Raw genomic sequence first — 23,499 nt, 5'->3', positions numbered from 1 at the left:
TCTCCTCGGTGTGTAAGCGGTGTCTGGAAAGCATCAGCATTAGCAATAAAAGGGCAGACCTCCGTTTAGAGATTTCTAGAGAATTGTTTTTTTTTCTCTCGCAGTGAACCTTTTAAAGTGGATCTCCATTTAACCAACGGTGGTTGATGGGGCTCCAATCCCACTGGCTATTTTCCATTGTGACATCATTTACGGGCGAACAGAGAGGGAAGGAGAGAGAGAGGGAGGGCGGGGGGCGGGGGGGTGTTTCGACAGCCTAAACAACATCTACAACGACACACGACCCAGGAGGGGCAACGGATTCAAGACATCCCAGTATTTTCCTAATTAGCACACCTGATCACAGCAAGTACCACTGGAGAATTTCCTCTGTTTGCTGTGCACACAGATGCTATTAACAAACTAATGATTTACTACCGAGTACGATAAACACCGAAAAGCTAATCAAAAAACCCACAGATTACAGCACTTGAATTAGCCCTTGAATTGAAAAAAAAACATCAACTGAGAACCATGGCATCCTGGAAAGAAAAAGTGAGACAGAAGAGCGATAGATTAAGCGCAGAGGCAAGCTTTTTTCTCTTAGTGATGCTAGTCCATCCCATAGTCCGGGTAAGGGTTCTGTGTGTGAGCCCTGTTGAATGTACAATCAAATTGGGCTATGGTCTTGATACTATGTGTCCCACACACAGCCCTCTCACTATTCCATGCTTATGCTCAGAACTGCCTCCATACAAATACACCCACCCTCCTCCCGGTGTGGTCGAGCTTCCCAAACCCCGATATTCTCCTCGAAGTTTCAAATAAGACGGAGGGAGAGAAGGCAGAGATAGAGAAGAGTAACAAAATGCAGTTAAAACAGTTACTAAATCACGCAAATGTCCATTATTCATATGTACTGTATGTTTTGAAGCTCCTTTTTCATTCCACCACATCGACCGTTTTGCATGAGTATAATAAAGCAATTTCCTTTTTTTAATGTTTTATTTTTTATGCCTGTGTCTAGCGGCAACCACAACACCTGAGGGAGAAATAGGGGTAAAAGAAGGAGGAAGAGAAGGAAAAGGAGTTTGGGTTGCAGACAGCGGTTGATATGTCTTCGTTTAAAAAAAGAAATCTCTCTCTGGTGGCTGATTAGGTCTTCCTCGTCTGTCTGTGGGCTGTGATGCTGTCAGGAGTCGATACAGGAGGAGAGGAGGTACATGGGAAGGGAAGGGGTCGATGTAGGGACGGCTGGTAGGGTCAAAGGTTGAAGGGTCAGGAGGGTGAAAAGATCTGACGGGGGGTTAGCCCTGGGTCTCTTTGCCGCTCTCTCGTTCCCGCTGTCCACCCCTGCTCATCTTCATCTCCGTCAGCTGGATGTAGCGCAGCACGTTGGTGTCTGTGATGATGGAGAGATAAAATGGAAGGTGGAACAGAAAAGTCGAAATAAAACGTCGCTGTTTTAAAAGCCCTCTCTAAACTCATATTTATGTATTATTCATGCCATATTTATTATAGTGCCGCCCCGGACTCCTGCTGTGCCTCAAGCTCCTACTCAACTTTGTTTATTTCTCGGAGCACTGACTGAGAACGGAGAACTTTCCAACGACTGCCCCACTCTCTTTGTTGTTTAAATAAAAAATAAAGAACTTAAACTAAATCTGCTTATCAATTAATAAAAAATATCAAGGACATGACCTTATGTTCTTCAATGGTACCCACAGAAAGAACATGTATCTTTTATGCATAACCTCAGTTAGTTGGTCAGCTCAAGTGGACTATTGCTACTAATACGTTAGTCCACCTAAAAAGTAAATTTAAAACAGTGAAAAGCTATACAATTAAAACTGAAGTAATACAGTCTACCACTGTCATTTGCTTTGTGAGTAAAACAGCTTCTTTCTCACCTGTGGGTTCGCGGTTCTTGGCATCACGCAGGTAGCGTAGGGCACATTCGTAGTCGCCCAGGTGATAAAAGGCGATGCCGGCTCGGTACATGGCCTTGAAGTGGTCCCTCTGGTGGCTCAGCACCTTAAGACAGTACTCCTTCACCCTCTCATAGTTCACCAGCTCTGACTGCAACAGACACGCTGCAGGAAGGAAAAGAGGGACGGGTTAGATGTGTGCACTATTATGAAAGAGCATTAAAAGTTGATTGTAATAATCGTAGGGGAGAGTGGCCTAAATTGTGCCGGTGGGGAAGTTGTGCCACCCCTTGTTTCTAGAAAACCATAGAAGAAATTGGAAATGTGACCACATATTTAAGAAGAGCCATCCATTTAACTCATCCTGTAAAGAAGGGAGAAACATGGAATAAGATATAAGCACATTTTAGTTCAAAAAACTGTTTTTTGCCTTTCAAAGTAGAATTTCCATTATCAAGGTTTTTTGATTATTGTGTCTGAACAATTATAGACACGTTTGAAAATATTTGACACATGTTTTAGTGCTTTAGTATGCTACACTTTGTGTCTATATAGTTAGCACAATGTCAGCCCTAAACTGCTGCATCATGCTTATTATCCAAAAATCTGGGGTTGGGGTGATTTGTGCCAGAGGGCTCGGGGTGAGTTATAAGTAAGTAAGTAAGTAAAAAGTATTTATAAAAGCACAGTTATAACAGTTTGCGCTGTCCAAACTGAACATAGTGCATTCAGTAGGTAAAAAATTAAGGTAAAATAACAATAACCAAAATAAAAGACATAAAGCCCAGACATCCACATATAAACAAAGATAGCAGTGCAGAGGTAAGATAGTTAATGGGGAGGAAAAACCAGGGTGTACAGATGGGTTTTGAGTCTTGATTTAAAGGCCAAAATGGAGGGGGAATCGCATATGCCAGGTAGCAGTTGGTTCTACAAGGGCGGCGCAGCTAGTGCAAAGTACATTTCTGAGAGTTGTGCCATTGGCACGGCTGTATAGGCTGGTCACCAAAAGAACGTGATTGTCTACAGTAGCTCAGAAGAGAGTGACATCTCCATTCCACTTAACGACACCACTGATGAGAGTTCAGATGGCAAGATGATGATGGTGACTTTGTCATTGTGAGCTTTGCAGGTAAAACCATAAGATCTGCTAGGCCTTGTTTAAGAAAATTGTCCTAAAATACTTACTTTAATTACTTTAAATAAACCTTAAATAAGTGATTGTCTAATGGATTTGTCTTGCATTAAAGTTTATGAGATATATATCAATGGCACAATTTACCCCTTTGTATTCTCTCCAATGGCACAACTTACACCACACCGGGGGCAAGTTGTGCCACAAGACAACTTTTTTTCCGAAAGCTATATTTTAACAGTTTATTCCAGATCCAAAGTTTTTATTGCCAGGGATGCACAACATCCTGAAATATATGTACATATTTGAATTGGAGACTTTACTGTCAAGGCCTCACTTTAAAGTAACTTTGAGTAAAAAGTGGCACAACTTAGGCCACTCTCCCCTATACATGATTTTGTCTCGGAGTCACAGTTAAGTCCAAATGACAAAGTAAGCCCTACAAGTGCAAAAACAAAGAAGGCGGTATTTTGCTGACATCTCCCCCTGTGCCTTCCCATTGCCAGTACTCTTATCAGTATGGCCGTGAGCTGACTACGATACTAATGTCACCCAGTGTGAAGAAGACACAAAAAGTCATGCAAGCAGTTTGAGCCCCTGGGCGTGTGGGTAACGAATCTGCATGCTGCCAATGAACCATGGGTGCAAAATAAAAGAATGGGAGAAAAAAATCCTGCTGAATCCTGTGAGGGCGCTTAAGTCTCATTCGTCTGACTGAGCAGATGTGTTGTTAAGTGGTGAGGGCGGCAGGATAGATGAAGTGAGCAACAGATAACGCTCACATTATTTGAGAAGAGTAAGTGGAGTATGTAAGTGGTGAAGTACAGTAAAGAGGACAAGAGATGTTAACGTCAACCGACTCCACTGGTTGAAAAACGCCATAAAGTGCAATATTTCATTGTAGTCATCAATCCTACAGAAATGTCTCCCAGCACCATTTTGCTGTAGCCACTCTCAGGAGCTCTAAGATCAGTCAAGGTTGGAATAACTTCATTAGTCATGAGACACACACAAACACACACAGCTTTTAGTCCACCAAAGCTTTTAAATGCCTGCTGATGGATCAGATATCTGATCGCTCAAACTCTATTCCTCTGTTGATCACAAGCACTTGAGGTGTTGCGTAATTTCTCTTTTCATCCCTTCATTTCTTTATTTTCCCACCACTCCTATCCTCTTTATCTGATTATATTTCAGAAAATATCTCATATCTCCTCCATCCCACCCCTTCCTGACTCCTTTTTAACCTTCCCTCCATCCCTCTGGCATTTGCCCTTGACACTCGGACAGCTCTGCGAATAACATGAGTCAGGTGCTATTAGCTGGGAGTCAGGGTGAGTCAGGAGTGAGAGACAGGGATGAGGGGGCACGACTGCAGTAGGAGCAGTTAGAGGAGGTTTTTAGGGCCAGGAGGCTGAGGTGATGTAAAGGAGAAGAGGTGATATCTGTGGGAGGCTATAGGGTGAAGAGAAGGGCGGGAGTGTGTTAAACGCAATAAGGAGTCCTCTATCTGTCAACTCCCCCTGAGCCACAGGGACGCAGTGTAGCAGGTCTGGCCTTGGCTGTCAACAACGCAAGAGCAAAACACTTAATAATTAATCATAGACTTCAGGCGACGGACTAATTAAAAAATAATCAATGTGTTTTGGTATCTAGTGGTTGAAGTTGCATGTGTGTCTGTTAGGTGCGGGCAGTGAACGTGTGTGTGTGTGTGTGTGTGTGTGTGTGTGTGTGCGTGCGCACACAGGTGTTTTACTGCCCCAAGCCTCACAGCTTTAAACATGAATTTTGTTCCATCCAAACCGATAAAAATGGGGGATGATTCTCTTTTATATTATTCCAATTCAATTCCAACAATATTTTATTTAAATGTATTTACTTCTACCATAACATCCATTACATCAATCTAGCACATTCTTCAATAATTATTTAAGAATAGAAAAAATTATCCTTTTATTTATGTTTAACTTTACTGGATATAATAGGCCTTTTTCACAGGATGCATTTTGACTTGTCCGGGAAAAGTACCTATTCAAGTGTCCCAGTAAGAAAGGCACGAGGCTTCATGAGGCAAATTTCAGGTGTTGTTTTGCACATCAAAATAGATTTGAGAAATGTGAATATGGTTTATTTTAGCACGAACCTGGAAGCCAAAGCAGCTACTGAAAGTGGATATCTACAGTCCCCCCAAATATTTTTCAGAACCTGGTGAGTTGCATTTCCTGTACCTTGCCTTATCAGTGCCCTAACATCACACATCTAGATCATTTCTCGCAACAAATGAGCTGTGTTCTAAAATGTTGTTAACTATTTAGTTGGTCAGATGTTCTAGCCTAACCAACTAAACGGTGTTATTTTTGGTTGTGTTTTAAGTCGCCTTTGTTGTATGAATGGTAATACCATCATTTATTAATAAATGAAAACGCTCTAATATTATGAAGAACAGAAGAAAGCCTCTTATTTTCTCATGAGTCATCCCAGAGCGGAGCGGCAAAGGTCAAAGCTTTATCATCCCTTCCCGTCTTTGGTACAGTGGGAATCACCTCAGATGCCCGCTACCGCTACTTTTTTATTTTTTATTTTGACCCTTATTTATACAGGTAAATCCCATTGAGACCGAAGACTCTTTTACAAGGGAGACCTGTTTTCCTTTCCCATGTTACCATTCACACACACATAGCAGGCTAACTATCGACATTCACACGAGGCAAGGTGGGTGAAGTGACTTGCCCAAGGACACAACAACCATGACACAGGTGGCAGGGCGGGGATCGAACCTCCAACCCTTTGATCATCAGCCGACCCGCTCTACCAACTGAGCCACAGTCGCCCCTCTCCAGTATATCTCTTCACAGACTCCAGTCCTCTATTTGTTTTTACAACCGAGCAGCTACGTCATGACTACTCCCATCCTCTCGAAACGTCCATCCGTCATTGCCCTCCAGCAGTGGACGGGAGCCGAACTTTCCGACGGATCCAGTTACAGTACATAATGGCCTAATGGCTGACGCAGTTAGAGAGTTCACTGGCATTCACACACAAGCATGTATACAGACCAGATAATACACACACACACCTACAGTGTATACAGCAGATACACGATTGCCAATGACATGGGCAGAGGCACACACACAGCAACACACACACACACACAAACGCAGGTTGGATGTAACCTGACGACAGAGACAAACACACAGAGTTCAAAACAGATGACTTAAAGTGAACTGTTTGATGCAAACGATGATCAAAGAGATCTGTACAAATACACACAAACACACACAAAGGCAGTGTGCACAAGGGATGACTGTCCGGGCCGCACCCTACTGGTCCATTAGGTAGATGGATGTCTTGCCAGAGTCAATGTAGAGTGTGGTGAGATGCATTAAGGGTGTGATAATGACGGGATCATTGGAGCCGGCTGGGCAGGGACACAGACAGACAGAGGACCCATTAAAAAAGATAGCAGAACAATATCACTAAAGTGTCCCAGTCCCTGAGTTTGGATGGTCTCTGTCTCCTGTGTTATCATTAAAAGTAGATTGTCTCTGCACTGCTTCCAAAACCTGGGGGTCTGGACCCGCTCAAGGGACAACAAGATGTGATGCGAAATAGTAAGCGAGAGTAGCCTGGAAATCCAGACCTGTCGCTGGCAAATTTGCTCAGCATGTTGGTCTGGGCACGCTCCATTGAAGCTCATTAAATATGTCAGAAAATGTTGAGCTACGTTTCAATTGGTTCTAACTGATTTGGGCGGGCCAGAGCCCTATGTATAGTGCTCTGGGGCGGATGTAACCTGATGACGAAGCCGTGATAGTAAACAGAGATGGCTGAAGATATGTTGTTTGAGTTTGAGACGGCATTGGCCTTAACACTTAACGATTTGGAAGACGGCACTCAAATCTTTCATTAGCAAGAAAGAGGAATGTTCTGTTTTGCCGACCGACCACGGCAAAAGTTTAATTTACCAGTGAACCCCTCTGTTCGCTAAACGAACGGGGCTTAATACGTCACCTTGTTCATTGCTCTGATTGGTTGTAGTGCTATCCAATTGCATGCAGTGGTATTTGAAATGCACGTGTAGGTGCCGCCTCTTGAGTTGGGAAGGTCTATTGATCGTGGCCAGAACCTATATCGTTCTAGATATGGGTCTGGATTTCCAGGCTATAGCGGGAGGGGAGAGACAGAGAAATACATTTTCTGTTTCAATGTTTTGCTTATTTTAACTCTTTCTTCTAATATTTGCGTTGTTTCTTAAAGATTTCTCTCTCTGATTGAACTTTATGGTTCATGTGCAATGTCAATGTTCAATGCCAATGCAGAAAGTGGTGTTATCGTTCTAAAGTGAGACAGATTGTGAGGGTGTGCTGCACAGTCGCACTTTGACGTTCTAGGAGTGAGACTGTGTTGGCTGGTCAGGCTGGTGGGCGGCCACGTCGCATGTTTGACTATCATGTAGGAGATCTGAGTTTGCTTCCTGTCACAAACTTGCAGTTAGCCCACACATTTTTATATGCCTATTTTTTTGTTGTTGCCTATTCCTAACCATATAACATTTGCTTTTACTACAATAGTTTATCATCTTTAACCATAGTTGTGTGGATATTGCAGGAAGAGAGTATTTTCTGAATGTTGGCATTTGATGTAATCCAGGGGTTTTAAAGAAACATCCAATATTGACATTCCTGTCTGGCAGTACAGCCAGCCAACCGTTAGACAGGAATAGGGTGACGAGTTGCTTTGTTGTAAGGGTTCACAAGGTTCCATTAGTGCTCGATTAGTCATTAAGCCAAAATGCAAAACATTATCTGCCTTCAGCTTCTCAAATGTGATGATTTTCTGTTTGTTTTTTTGTCTCATATGACAGTAAACTAAATGTCTTTGAGTTTTAAACTGATGGATGGTTGTGTGCGCACATTTAGTACCAGTGTCAATGTAAGTATCTATTTTCTATTACTGTGGAACTTCTGTCTCCCTTCCAGATTTCAGGTAGGAGCAGAAGAGAGTAAACACTGGAAATTGGAAATAAAAAGAACAGAAGAATGTGCTTCAAAAAAGCAAAAAGGCTGTCAAGAGTGAATGTCAATGTGTGTATTTATGTATTTTTCCATTGCTTGAATGTGGAATGAGAGGTGCAGTGAGTAGGAGTGGTTAACACATGCTCAGGAACCCCACTGGTTTGCCTGTAGCATCATGTAAAAAAAACATAGACTGCATAGCGACTTGCTTTCATTTGGCTGACAGAAAAGCCTGTGAGGAATAAAATAGATCTTAGAGAGAGAGGGAGAGAAAAGGCAGGGGGCAAGGCAGGACACAGATAGAGACAGAAACAGCACTGAAAAAAACATATCCAGACACAGCCTAGGTAAAAAATAATGACAGTATTTCTGTTAGAAGGTAGAGAACAAGACGAGGGAGATAAAGGAATGGGGAGAGGCAGACACAGAAAGAGCAGTGGAAGAAGTAATTGCCTCTTTTTTTCCCCTCTTTTGCTCTCCTTTTAACTCTGTCTGCTTCCTTTTCTCTCTCTACATCACCTCATCTCCCCTCTGGACCCATACAACCCCTCCCCTCTCTCTCTATCAGTCCTGTCCCTCTCCATCACACCATGGCACGACACCCCGATCCGGCTAATGTGGAGCCACTCGTGACCCTGGCGATTAGTCTGCCGTTGATCACCTTGTAATTACTTCTGCAAGAAGATAATGGCAGATGGAGAGACCCATCATTCTCACACTGAAACACGCCATCCTCATTTCCTCGCACTTCCTCCCTGCAACAGCGTCCATCTTTCTTTGACCCTCGTCCTTTACTCCTCCACCCTCTTTAATCTTTTTTTCCCGGCCGTGTGTTGTCCCCATTCACCTTCCGAGCAAACCCCGCCTCTGACCCTCCTCTCACCTTTCAGTTGTCTCTCCTTTTCAAATGTCCCCTGCATCAGATTTGTTTACAAAGACAGATAAAACCAGTGCATAGTCATCATCATCATCATCATGAAATTGCCCTCACGCGTACATTTCCCTCGAGGCAAATCCGATTTCAACAAGCCGATGTCATGGCTCTCTTGGACAGTGCAGCCGGCCTCTCCACTAAGAATAGCTCAACCCTCAAAGCATTTTGCAAACGTACTTGTCTGTTATTGAGAGGGACAGTCCTACGGTTTCCCACATCGCTTTGTCACTGGGGCTTGTCTGCATGGACATGACACAGCATTTACTCCACCTTCACCAAGCCGAAGCCTGCATTCTCATCTTTCCACTTGTTATCTTGTTATCGTGTGTCTGAGAAGTTGCTGCTTTTAGTCTGTAACCTCCCATTTGGTATCTGTTGTAGGGATGTTGTCACTCCCAAGTGACAAGTTTAACAAGTCTAATTTGTGACATAAGGAATTTAAGATGAGGTTCTTCCCTTTGCAGGGCAATTTTACATCATATAACTGCTGTGATTCTTTATTACACAGAGATGATGAAAGCTCATCTAGTCATCAAGTAACATTTCATTCAACAACAAGTGAGGCAGTTGATTCGTTGATTGTGTGTCACTGTAGCGGAAGAGTAATAATGCAGCTCCATATGGTGTCAACCCCCCCCCCCCCCCCATAATTACTCGCTCCTGTTGGTCTTATTTGACTTTGTGCGTGCCTGAGGCCTCCACAATCCGTCTGGTATAGTCAGAAAGCTAGAGGGCCTTCAAATAAGTCACTGACTATCATCAATAGGCATACCTATTCTGAGGGGAGGGTATAGAGGGTTAGTATAGTTAAGGTTGGGAAGCATTTGTGTGGAATTTTGGGGATGAAAAAGTAAGACAGGAAACCTCCATAATGGCTCCTTAAGTTGAATTTCGGTTAAAGGAGTAGTTTGACATATTGGGAAATGAACACTAATTTGTTTACTTGACAAGATTTAGGTGATCCGACTGACACCTCTCATACATATTTGTTCAATACATGGTTACAGCCAGCAGCCTTTTAGATTAGCTTAGGCCCTTTTAATGGCTGCAAAGCCACCATCGCTGAGTAACGTCTGAATAAAATTGAATATTAAGACAAATACAATATAGAATAGATTAAGCAAATGAAAAGGAGGTGTCTGTACTTTCACTCAACGAGCCAATCCAAATACTTAACACAGCACGGTCACTGTGACTAGTATGTCAGAAACAGAGGTAAATACAGTATGTCGTAATTTATCAGGTTGTAAAATCTGTCAAGTCACATATCTAATGCTCACAAATTAACACGTTTTATCTTGTTTGTTTTGTCTGTACAAAAACCGAAGCGTAAAAAACCCAATAGGCCTATGTGTTAATTAGCACCTTTTTCAAGATGCTGGTAGCCATATTTTATTACCTTTGGCCAGAGTTAGACCAGCTGTTTCTCACTGTTTCCAGCTTCACGCTAAGCTAATTGGCTGCCAGCCGGAGCTTCTTATTTAAAGCAGAGACATGAACGCGTTGTCCATCTTCTCATCAGCAAGAAAACAAATCCTTTAAAAACTCAATTTGCCCCGCCTCAGTTACACTCAAACTTCTATTACCAGCAATTGTTTTCTTGCCCCCTTCTAAATGTGCTAATAAAACTCACATTCATTCCATGATAACACTGACACAACCTGTCAAGCTTGGAAACGGTAGCCACATCAAAAATATTTGAATATATTACCCACAGTATAACACTGATCGCGGGAGTGAGGGGAAATAAAGTGATTGACTGATTATTCTGTTACATCTGAGAGAGCACAGGGCTGAGGAAGGCTTTTAAAATGACCCTCTTACTTCAGTTTCCTATTTGCTGTACACTTGACCACGCATCCTTAAAGAACCCAGACCCATCTTTCACCAAACTATTATTTATATAGCACTTTTCATACACAGCAAAGGCAATACAAAGTGCTTTACATAATAAAAAAAATTATAATAAAAAAATACCCCCTCTCATCTAACTTGTTCTATCAATTTGCACCCTCCTACATCACTCTGCCCTCCTAAAATAGTCGCTGACTCAGGATTAATGCTCATCTATTTAAATATTTATTAGACTGAGAAAGCTATCTGTTCTGTGACTTCTCCAAAGATGAAATCATTTAATGCTTTCCGTTTCACATCACATTTTCCAGGACTTAAGCTGCACTGTAAGCCCATGGTACTCAGGGTTTCTTGAAAAAACTAAAAGTTTGTGTTGTTATGTTTCTGTTTGACTCACTTCAACTGCTATACTTATAATATATCCGAAGGCCAAGGGAGGATCCAGGGCTGTATCACTCTCATAAGTAAAAACAGACATTCAGATTATGGATATGTGCAGTTTAATAACGCATAAAAGAGACTTTTATTGAAGTTTTATCTATGGTTCAAGCCCCTGATAGAGATATCATTTTGTTGTGGCCCTTAGCTAGGCCATTATCTGATTGACTATGTCATCTGTGGACACTGCAGACTCTTGTCTTCAGCTCCAGCAGATCCTTGGCTACTGACTTCTGCTGTAAAACACATTGCTTCTATCAACCCAGAGCATGCACTCCCAAGGCAAATGTTGTAAAGTAAAATGAAAGCTGTGTTTACTGATATTGATCTGCTTCCTATTTTTGTGATGTGTGTTCAGTACTAGTAACAAAAAAGATGAGAGTCACTGGAACAGATGAAACTGAGAAACTGGCACAGGATTTCACAGAGTCAGCCTTGATTAAGCTTTTCCACTAAGTAGCCAAAGTTGTAAATTAATGGCTAAAGCATGAGCTTTCCTAATTTCCCAAAATTATAAAACCGGATATTAACAACCTTTTGTGTTTGAAAGCAGTCACGTACCCAAAAGCTGGTATTGCAAACTTGTTAGCAAAAATGTCCATATTCAAACAGCAAACAGATAAAGGGCCACAATAATTTGGAGTCAAGTTATTTTCCACCTATAAAATGTAAATAAAACATTTACTTTGGCTCTGTTTTGGTCTCCAAAAACTTCAGGGAGTGCTGGTGAATGTTCCATCGTGTTCACCAGCTGGTCGTGAACCATATCAGTCTGCAGTTTCGGGCTGCAAGGGTAGCCTTTGGGGGAATTGGAACATTTTGCATGGAAAACAGCTCCCTGCTATGCCCTAAAAGTACACTCAGGAGAGCTGTGGGAGTGAACCAAATCAATAAAGCTGCAGGCCATAAGAAAACCCAAAAACATTACATGCAAATCATCCAAAAATCAAATAGACAAAAATATCTCAGAACACTTTTTATGCTGGTTAAAATGAAGTGAAGTACCCTAAGGATCACCCTCAGTGCTGGATCAGCAAAACCGGCTCAACACAACCTTTTGCATTTTACTGCCCTCTGATGAGCTTTCAATGTCAACTCTCGGCACTGCATGTCAGGCCGGAGCAGACCGCGTATAGGGAAAGCTCAGATAGCAAGTGACCATCATGGCTTTTTTTTATCAGCATGGAGCTCTGTGGATAAATATAAACAGTCAATTGGTTTACTCTGCACTATCCACTGAAGCAGGGGGTGTTAGATGTGTGCAAATAGCCTCAGCAAATTATCATTACTGATGGCTTGGAGAGGATGAATATTCCGCATTTCCCTTACCATTTATATATATATTCCTCTTGCACCCTTTATCAGACTCTCTCTCACTCCCACTCCCACTCTGAGGGTGTCAGGGAAGGGAATCTGTTTCATTTTCCTCTCAGCTGATGTCATGACTTTCAACTACGGGCAAAAAAAAAAAAGCTTTGACAGACACTTTCAATTTATTCATTACTTTACACAACTGTCAGTTCAAATAAAAAACGGATACAGAAATCTACACAGACAGTCACGCATACAACAAACAACACATATCCCAAACGCATGGGCACATCAAAATCACTGTAATACATCCCAGAGGTGTCAGGATAACGTGTTAAATTTTATTCTGCTAAAGGTACTTCAATGGAAATCTTTATTTCCTGTTCCTTAAGCTGATCATTTCCGACACATGACACTAAACTCATTAAACATGATGCCTCAAAGACTGTTCATTGCTTGCAGCCTTGAAACATCAAATAAAGTTTTATTACAATGTTGGAAAAACATCTGAACCACCTTCAGTGCAGCACAGGCCAAATGATTTGTCGGCCACCCCGGCCTGCATCTTAATAGAATCAGGTTCGCTACAACATTTCCATTTTATTAGTGTGTGAAATGCCCAGAAGATCATTAGTTTTCGTCTAGTGCTGTTCATTTTGGTTACAGACATTCATGGTCCTCCAAGGAGGAACTTGCGATGTAGCAATGTCATTAGGTCAAATGAATTTCTACTTTGGTTTAGGACTTGAAGTCTAAAAGCTACTGATGCCTGCGTTAGCTGTAACATGTCCATTTACATTTACTAATTAGCTAATGTTAGCATGATAACGCACAGAATTAAGATCATAAACAGTACTCCAAAGCATCAGCATGTTAGCATTGTCATTGCGAGCACGCTGAATTTAGCGTTGAGACTCTTTGTCTTGATAATGTATTTACTGCTCTTTTGATTCCCTGTTTGTTTGTTTATTTGTTATTTTCCGTGCTAACCATATGTCCTTGTTTTGTTGTACTGGCTTATTTTTATGCAACCCTAAAGCTGTTCCAACTTTGTGAGCATTTACAGCCCTCGGTTAAAAATAAGACACAAATATTTGCCTGTTGCCTTCAAGTCCGTCTTCATCTGTCGATCTGAGTCCCTGTCTGTCCACTCTCTTTCCTTTTCTTCCTGACATATGACTGAATCTTATTTACTCTTGTGACATCAGTCATCTGGGCCTGTCAGGGGCTCTGATATAAATCAGTTCGTCTGCATTGGATTTCTCAGCATCCATCCTCACAATGGGGGGAAAAAACCTTCCTTCCCTACCTGGAGGTCATAGAGGGAAAACATTTTCCTCCTCTCCTTCTCTACTTGTCGCTCTCCTTTACAGTCGTACCTCCCTCCTCTGTTGCATAATCCCATCATATGTAAATAGTTCCTTCCGGATTCTGACGCTCCCTTGGTTTTCACTCACTCCCCCATTTCAGCCTCCACATCACATCGTTTCTACTGACTCACCCCTTCCCCCATACTTCAAATCTCGGCTGTGAGGTGATTTAGAGACTTGGTGTGGACTGGAGAGAGCAGTACAGTCAGTGCGCGTGGTACAGTAGAGGGAGTGCCAGTCGTTATACCCCCGACAGCAATGCCATGCCATCTGCAGCCCTGGCACACGACGGCTCCCGCGGCTCTCGTTCTGCCCTGTCCAGGTCTTTTGGATGGCAGACTTTACACGCACACAGAGGGAGGAATGAACACCAACCAAACCTCTCCCCATCCCCCCTCGTCACCCTCGCATGGCATGTCTTCCCCTCCTCCATCCTTGTATGAGCACATGGCGTGGCGCATTTCAATTCTCCAAAGCACTGGGCAGAGGCCTTTCCTCACCATGCTGCTGCTTATACAACCTCATCTTTACCTCTCTCTATCTGACATTTCTTCTCTTGTCCTCCCTTTCGTCCTCCTCCTGCCTTTATCTGGTGAACTCCACCACGTCCCCCCGCTGATGGAGCTGGCAGGAGATGAAAGGAAGGAGTTTTGTATTCCGCTCTGCTTTTGCAAGTGAGCTTCAAATGTTCACTGGCAAATGTTTTTTTTTTTTTTTGGACTTCTGATATCAACCCGTCTGTGCTGTTACACGTCACTGACATCATTCTCATACAGCACCAACACCATCTAAAGCAAAGATTGGGCTTACAGGCTGTGATGTGGTGAGTCTTCAAAGCTGCAGGGGAAGAGGAAGAGCAGCGATAGCACTATACAGCTTTATGTCTTAGTATTGATGAGAAATGCGGCGGTTTTATTTTTGGTCCGAGCGAAGGAACAGATGTTGACGCCCCCAACAGGCCCATTAAATCTTTAGCGTGAGGCCTGTAATTGCACGTCACGGTTCAAAAGTTCATTGATGTCCTCACTTAAAATATCCCAGAGGCTCTGAATACAGGGGGCACATGATGAGACACACCCGGTGTAAACATGTTATCTGTATCTGGAGACCTTACTTGAACAGTGACCCGCAATGGATTCATGGGTCTTTCAGACACCTTAAATTAAAATGGGTTGGATCTCAATATGCAAAGTAGAAAGGAGAGCCTGGTTGATTTGTCAACGAACATGACGTCCATGTTAGATTGCTGGCTAACATCACTGCACAACTAGCAGGAAGAAGCGGAGTAAGGTGACTTTTCAACTTACAACCATACAGAGAAGGCTAAATGTGGCGCTTTGGAGTATAAATTCTAACCTGGAATGGATTTAATTGTTACTATTTTAAGCCATAATAAAAAGTTCCTAAACTGATAAGGAGCAAGAATAAGTTGTTTTTTTCTCATTATATTATCAGCCTCTTATCCACATTTACAATGGATGAAATGTGTAATTTAAAAGTGTAATTTGTAGTAGTGAACCCTAAATTATCACTAAAGATTTTCTTCAGCTCTAAGCAGCATTTTTGTGTTTTTCATGTAAATTCTTGGCAACTTTACTGTTTCAGATCACTCTCAGTGCTCTCATAGCATAATTTCATTTTTATTGAGCAAAGATTTGCCCTAACCCACTGCTCAATACATGACCAAAGCCAAATGGCAGACAGACAGAAGTTCCATCAGGCAGACTGGCACAAATTGCAGCTTGTGGCTATATTTAACAAATGTTATTTCCTTGTGAACAGGAAATTATAACTGAATGTGGAGTTTATTGTAGATAAACAGTTAAGACGGTGCATGTTATAAACTGCAAGACCACAGTGCGTCTCTACAAACAGCAGTCGGAAAGAGCATGGGCAGTAAATGTGTAATTGAGGCTAAATTATCCAACTCCACAGCTGCTTCTTCGTGTAAATACAAAATACTATTACAACCGAGAATCCTAAATGTGAAAGCCATATTTTATTGCTTGTTTCACTGCAAAACTTTTTTTTGTCTTTTAATTTTTACATTATTGATATTTTTTAACATGTGACAAGTGGGTGGAAATTGCTGGTTCATCATCATGCGCATGCAGAGCCACTGTTAGCTGCAGCAGTTGAATAAAAAAGGTGGCTGGTGTTACGAAACAAACAATTTTTCTCATCTCTTCCTGCTGCGTCTCTCTGACTTATGACTCATTGCCAAATTGAACCAGTCGGGAGGAACAAAGAGAGATTTTTAAGGGGGAGATCAGAGCGAGCAGGAGTTAATGACACGATCACACCATCTAAGCGATTTAAATGTATTGAAGCTTCTAAACTGGTTGAGAGATGTCTGTCTGTGTACCATTTATGTAAAGTTAGACTAGCAGCTTTTGAAAGTGCTAATTCATGATCAACATCAGTAAAAAGAGGAAACAAACTACAGTCATATCTGCTATTTCTGTGTTCACCTTTGAGAGTGTTTCGTGGTGGGTGGGTGGATGGATGACTGAGGCAAGCAGGCCGGCAGTCCGCCCTCTGGCCAACATGTTGTACCACTGTGAACTGCAACAGACACAGACGGTGGTGCTGGTGTAACCCATTTAGACACAGCCCTTCAGGGACACACACACTCCGGGTGTCTCCTTGACAAGGCCAGCAAATAGGACATTCGTCTTCCGTCATGTTTGAGTTTGACAGAATCAGGTAACATTAATTATTAGTGCCACTGTGACTTATTTCTCTGTTTTTCCTCTTTTTTAACCACATTAAATCTTCCTATATAATGTTAAAAACTCATATTGTCTCTTTTGCCGACCCCTTTTTTATAATCATCATCTTATAATAATCAATAAGCTCCTTTCATAGATACAAAACACCAGTAGTAGAATAAGTAGAAGTCGAAAAAATGCATTTAAAAAATAATTATTTAACCAAAGTTTTTACAGGAGTAAAAGTATTATTTGCAAACTGTTCTTAAATAATTACTCTAAACAACAAAGTGATCGAGAGAGTCGCAACTTAAAAATACCTGGGCTTTTTTCTAGAAGAAAATCTCTCTTTCAAACATCATATTGAGTGTCTTACTAAAAAGCTAAGAATGAAACTGGGTTTCTTGTACAGAAATAAATGTTGTTTTTCTTTTTGTGCCAGGAAGAAAATTGTCCAAGCCATTTTTTTATCTGTTATTGATTACGGTGATATTTTATATATGCACGCAAACTCATCATCTCTGAAATTGCTAGATTCTGTGTACCATGCAGCATTACGGTTTGTCTCAAACTCTGGATTCCGAACGCACCATTGTAAATTGTATGAGAAAGTTGGTCTGTCTTCCTTATACACCCGTAGGATGGAACACTGGTATATGTTCCTTTATAAGGCAATTTTGTACGATCTGCCTCCTTATTTGTGTTCTCTAATGGTTCCTAAAAACAGTGCTCATATCACTCGGTCTAGCAGTTTGATTATGTATAACGTTCCTCGGACTCGCACTGCGTTTGGTGAAAGTGCCTTTAAATCTTTTGCCCCCTCATCGTGGTGTAAGCTACAGGAACACCTTAAACTTGAATCCCTTATCACCATGAACAATTACAAAAGCAGGATTAAGGACTATTTAACCGCAAACTGTACATGCCCGGTTACTGAACACTGACTTACTGCCAATGAGATTGATGCTTTGTGACTTTTTATTTTATTTTTATTTACTTTTTATTGTGTTTTGTGTCTTGTTTTAAGTGTGAAATTTTGTTTTTTAATGTGAAACTTTTATGTTTTTATGCTGCCTTCTTGGCCAGGACTCTCTTGAAAAAGAGATTTTGAATCTCAATGAGTATATTCCTGGAAAAATAAAGGTTAATAAAAAAATTAAAATTGAAAAAGAAATATTGAATTGTTGATTAATCTGCTGATTATTTCCCACCAATCCATGAGGGAAAAGCTTGCCCTCATCACAACAAAGTCAGGAAGACAAGATAAACACACACATGCACACCAATACACACCACTTAAACAAAATCCGCTAAGTCAGCAAAGAGTACGGAAAAACAGCAGACGTGCAGCGCTTAAAGCAACTCCCCTTCACTATCATCAAATACACACACACGCAAAATACCACAGATGCACACACACACACACACACACACACACACACACACACACACACACACACACACACACACACACACACACACACACACACACACACACACACACACACACACTTCAAAGCCCCTAGCTGTTGTTCCACACACACACACACACACACACACACACACACACACACACACACACACACACACACACACACACACACTACCCTCACACACAGTGGCTGGTGCTGCTGTTGCTCTCCCATCATGCGTCAGAGCCAGAGACAGCCGACCAATCAAATGGGAGCTCCTGGCTCATAACCACCACGGTACCCAGCAGAACTCAGGTGCAGGCGCATAACGAAGACCTGCAGCTGGATTATTATTATGCACCCAATGAGTCACTGCTTAAAATCCGAGGAAAGTCATAATTGAAATACTGTAGTGTAAGTGTGCTGATTCAAAGTTGTGTGGGTGATTCTAACAACATTATCTCGAAATATTGATAAAGAGCCATGTTCATCCAATGAAGTCAAACTTGAGCTGTTGTTTATTTAATTTTAGTAAAGCGAAATGCTTTATTTAACAAAAAATAAATATTCTTGAGTATCTCAAATTATATGAGGGAACTCACAATTAAGATTGAGTATCTTAATTCACAAGCTGTGACAGGCTAAAGTTAATTGTTATCATAATTTAGAAATAAGAGCTGTGAACCAAGACATCTCAATATGAGTGTTATGAAAAGACAACGATGATATTGATGAAATTATATTGAATTGTCGTCCATGGTGTGAATTCCCTTTTTACGTTAAGTAATAAAACAAGGCACATCTTTTCTATTTTCTCTTATTGTCAACAAATCCAAAATGATTTGTTCCTACTAGCCTGTGTAGCAAAACACTGATGTATCTTATTCCTCTGCACCATAGTACTCCATTACCGTACAAACTATTAAATATACTGCACCATCCTGCAGCTGTAAATACCCACTATAGTAACAAACGTGTATTATTTCATGGCTCAAAATAGTCCGTAATAAATATAATATTTCCTCTTGTATGAGTAATGTTTGCTAAAAAAACCCAGTACACAGCCTTTTCAGGGAAAAGTAATGAGCTTTTTTTTTTGGTGGAAACCAATGAGCTGGGGTGTTGAGACAGATGGAAAACCGAATAATATTTTGGTCTTTTCATAGGATTTATAGCTGTGGCATTTAGAATGAAGACAAAAAAGTCACAAGGTCGACCCATAACATGATGGGACATCTCCAGTCATTAGAATGGCTGCTCATATAATCCTCTTCATCAGTGAAAAGGATGTACATTAGTGTATTAACATAATCTTTGATGGTTAAACAAGGTTGAAGTGAGGGTTTCTTTGTGTACTGTGTGTCTGTGAGTACACATGTGCACACACTCCTGTTTGAAGCAGCAGCAGCAGTGCGGGGAGGGTATGAGGCGTGTTAATACAACAACAGGGAAAAGGCCCACTGATGGTTGCTATGGTAAATATGACCCCCTGTCAAGCAGCAAACAGTCCCTTCCTCCCTCTCTTCTCTGCCTTCATGTTCCTCTGCTCTCTACTATTCCTCTTATACCACTCTAACCGCCTCTCTCTTCCGGTCATCCCCACAAAATCTACTGCTCCTTCCTTTCTGTACCGTCCCCAATTCTACCATTTTCCCTTACTTTATTTCGCTCTCCCTCCTTTTCTCTCCTCTCCTCCTTCCCTCCCCATCTTTTCACGCCACAGTGGTCTCCCCACCGGCTCCAGACAGGCCCTGAATGCTGTGCAGAGCGAGGCGACCTTCAATGCACCATGGCAGCTGACTTAGACAGACACAACATCAGCACTGCATCCCTTGTCATGCTACACGCTCGGATCCAAAATCACAATATGTATAGAATATGTAAATGTAGTTATTTGATACAGCTGCTGCATTGTGCACCGCTCACCAGCATTACTCATGATCTGCTGTTTACAACATACATAACACGCAAATAAAAGCAATATACAGTATATTCATAATTAAAGCTTTTGTAATCATTGTGTCGCTATTTCTTGATACAGTAAATCATGAAAATATTATTTTATTGTTAAAAGTATTCCTACAAAACAATCATAAGACATATTTCTTCCTGGAATTCTGGAGAAAAACAATAGCTTGACTTCCCATCACCAAGCAGACTATGGTGATTAACATGGGGATAGATTGATTGCTGATTATCTTCAAACCCATTGACATTTAGTGTTTATTTATTGGCCATATGAGCTTTTGACTGCATAGAAAGCTATACTTTAGTGTATATGAGATATATTAAAAAGCTCTGAAAAAAAAACTACAAACCTCAACCTTGACTTTGGATTATTTCATCAGAGGTCGTTTTCTTTCAAAGGTTTTTTTATTGAATGTTAATAACAACAAAATTGTAGCACAGCGAGTACACATTTTTTTCCCCTTTTTCTCCCGAACATACCCCACCCACATCCCACCCTCACACCCAACAACACAAAACACACACCACAAGAAATAAAAACAAACAATCAATATGAAAAAAAAAAAAAAAAAAAAAAAAAAAAAAAACACAAAGAAATAAAATTGAATCAAATAAAAAAGGGGAGGGGGAATCAGAGGTCGTTTTAAACCTATACTTGGTTTGGTCTAACCTGGTTCTGAAATACCTTAACTGAACAGATTGACATTAGTAAGTTAATTTCTTCAGTTAATACATCTGTAAATTCAGTAGGCTATATTTTATTAAAAAATGTGTTACATTTTTCAAATAGAGCTGAAACGATTGGTTGGTTGATACATTTTTGTAATATCATTTCACCCTGAATATCTTTGTGCTTAAAATTGTTGGTCGGACAAAACAAAACATTAGAAGACTTCTCCTTGGGCTTAGGACATTGTGGTGCATGTTTTTTCCGTATTTTTTCTGAAGACTCACCAATGAAATACACACTACCAGTAATTGGATCACCCACATGTGGCCTTATTACAAGTATGAAGTCTGGTTTGGTCTGTTATTGCACATGAGCATGAAATTAGCTACTGAACGTAGTAAATCCTACTGTGATAGAATAGTAATGAGTTAATCTTCTCCATGCCTCAGGAGATCACTTATCCCTGTAGTAAAGTCACTGTCATACACATAGTGCAGCACATCCCCATGGCATGGTTCAGGGGATGTCATCTCACCCCAAAGCCCCTTAGGAAGTGTTGACAACAGCTTGGTGAACTGAAATGGTCTGGTAGGCTACATAATGAACATGCATTATAGCATATTTATTGTCTTATTTTCTCAGACGCAGCAGCAAATATGATCAAAGGAGATGGCACACGCATGTAGAGCCTATAATTGGCATGGCAGTCATTGGATGTCAGGATGTGTTCATTTATTGTGACACACTACAGGCTAAACAATACATAGGCCTATCTGTGTCCACATCCCCCCGCAGTTTAAGTAGGCCTATGGGCTATATCACCAGTGTTATTTTGACCTGTTTCTGCACAGGATAAACCTAACACCTGCCGAAATAGCCGAATAACTACAACGAGGTTAGCTATAGTTTTATGTGGTTGATGTAGCCTACTCACCTGTCAGGCTGTCGTAGCACTCGATCTCGGTGCTCTCTACGGCTCTCCGCTGCTCCTCGGTCAGCTTGGCCGCGGCTTGGTTGAGCAGGTTGACCTCGGAGCCCGTCGTCCCATCGGCAACATGCACCCCTTTGAGTTGCAGCAGCGCCCGGTGGTACTTGCCGATTGCCTCCCGGAATTTCTTCTCCTTGTAGCAGCGGTGCCCTTCCGCCTTGAAGTCAATGGCTTTCTGGATCTTCGCCTCCATCTCCATCTCAGCGGAGCCGGCTCCCCCGGCGGCTGCTGCCAGGCTCCGACCGCCGGTCTCTGGGTAACTCTTAAGGCTCTTTATAGGGTGCTGTTTGGCTTCCATATCTCTCAGTGAAAGCGGCTGGAGCGGGCCATGGTGCTCGGACACGAGTGTGTGTTTTCTTGGTGAGGACTGGACCAGCGTGCTGTGCATAAAGGATGCGGGGTGGAGCGGCACAGATGGCTGGGCAGGCGGCGGCACCAGAGACGAAGAGAAGAGGCGAGAAAAAGGCTTCAGAAACGTCTCCGGTTTAACAGCTTGTGGTTAAAAAAGGCGTTATATGACAGTTAAAGGATATTTGCAGCTATTAAGAGATAAACAAGGCTAGAGCAGCGGGAAGAAACATCCTGAAATTGCCCAACCGCCGAAAAAAAGAAACCCTGATTACTCGCGGAAGGATGCTCTAGTGGATTTCTATGGTAGCAACCTCCGAGGCACGCGCAGCCTCAGCACCACAAACAGCGCGCGCACACACCGTCATAGGCCGTATATAACCCTTGCTGCACAGCATTGTGGGAAAAAAGAGAAATCGTGAGGCGTTGCAGTAGTCCAGATTTTACATGACAAAAAAAAACGTGCAGAGATGTCCCGACATAATCGATGATTCACGAAAAATATAGGCCTATATTTGAAATTTGAAATAAATAAAGACACTGTGCTTTCTCAAACTGTTAGACGATAGGCTACCTAAATATTTGTTTTTAATTACATATGTATTACAATAAATAATATTGTATTTGCATTTGAACAGAGATAATCCTGACATGCACCTACTATATGTAAAATATTATTATTTTAGCATTTTGTATAAACCTTATACAGGAGTAGAGATTACGTCACTCCCATTCTTTAGAAGTGGCCAGCTGTCACATTAAATAATAAATAAATAAAATGATCAGGCCGATAAGAACTGAATCAGCCATTACTTCAATCCATATCCATTCTATAAATATTCAATTATGGACAAATCTGATGACTCCAGCCGATAACGGTTTCAAGGAGCTGGAGATGAGGCTGCAGGGTTGAGAAGAAAGTGGGAGAGCGACCTCAAGGGGACATAGTTTATATTACACTTCTTGTTATTATGTGATGCGTGGTTAAACCTTCAGCCCCCCCAATCCTATTATGTCTGCACAGATGATTCATTACGATGGCCAACATCAAAAAATAAAACTGGGTCCTACATGCTACTGTCAGAGTACAACTGAACACTGGCAAAAGCTTAACAGCCATTCTCTCTACAAAGGGTCAACACAGCGCCTCAGTGTGCATGTCCCTTTAATGTAGCACCGATTACTGGCATCTGCATGGTAGAGGAAGCACTGCCAACTAGGCCCATTTGTGCTGAGTTCTAAAAATGCCAAGTGTCGTAAAGCAGCAGGTTCTCTTTTCATGCCTGTAACACTTTCTGATACTGAAACACTTAATTGTCCCAGTGGGGAAAATTGTCTTGGCCTTAATCACACTGTAGGTCTGCCGTAATAATAAAAAGCCATGTCAATTAATGTTCAGTAGAAAACATATTACATAATTATTTAATAAGCCAACACA

The 23,499-nt window shown here is 41.5% G+C and overlaps 1 protein-coding gene across 1 annotated transcript; it reads right to left on the bottom strand.

Moving 5' to 3' along the window:
• Positions 1-1,286: 1,286 nt before the first annotated feature.
• Positions 1,287-22,101, bottom strand: ttc9b (tetratricopeptide repeat domain 9B; the record flags this gene model as incomplete). The annotated part of the gene is made up of 3 exons (XM_080053910.1): positions 1,287-1,381; positions 1,890-2,072; positions 21,660-22,101. 3 exons carry the CDS (start codon positions 22,099-22,101, stop codon positions 1,287-1,289), a joined length of 720 nt encoding a protein of 239 aa, XP_079910036.1.
• Between the last annotated feature and the right edge of the window lie 1,398 nt (positions 22,102-23,499).

The sequence above is a fragment of the Ammodytes marinus genome (genome assembly GCF_949987685.1).
Source record: "Ammodytes marinus genome assembly, chromosome: 3".
NCBI lineage: Eukaryota > Metazoa > Chordata > Actinopteri > Uranoscopiformes > Ammodytidae > Ammodytes > Ammodytes marinus.
The sequence above is the reverse complement of the archived record's forward strand: the minus strand, read 5'-3'. Positions and strand labels throughout refer to the sequence as shown.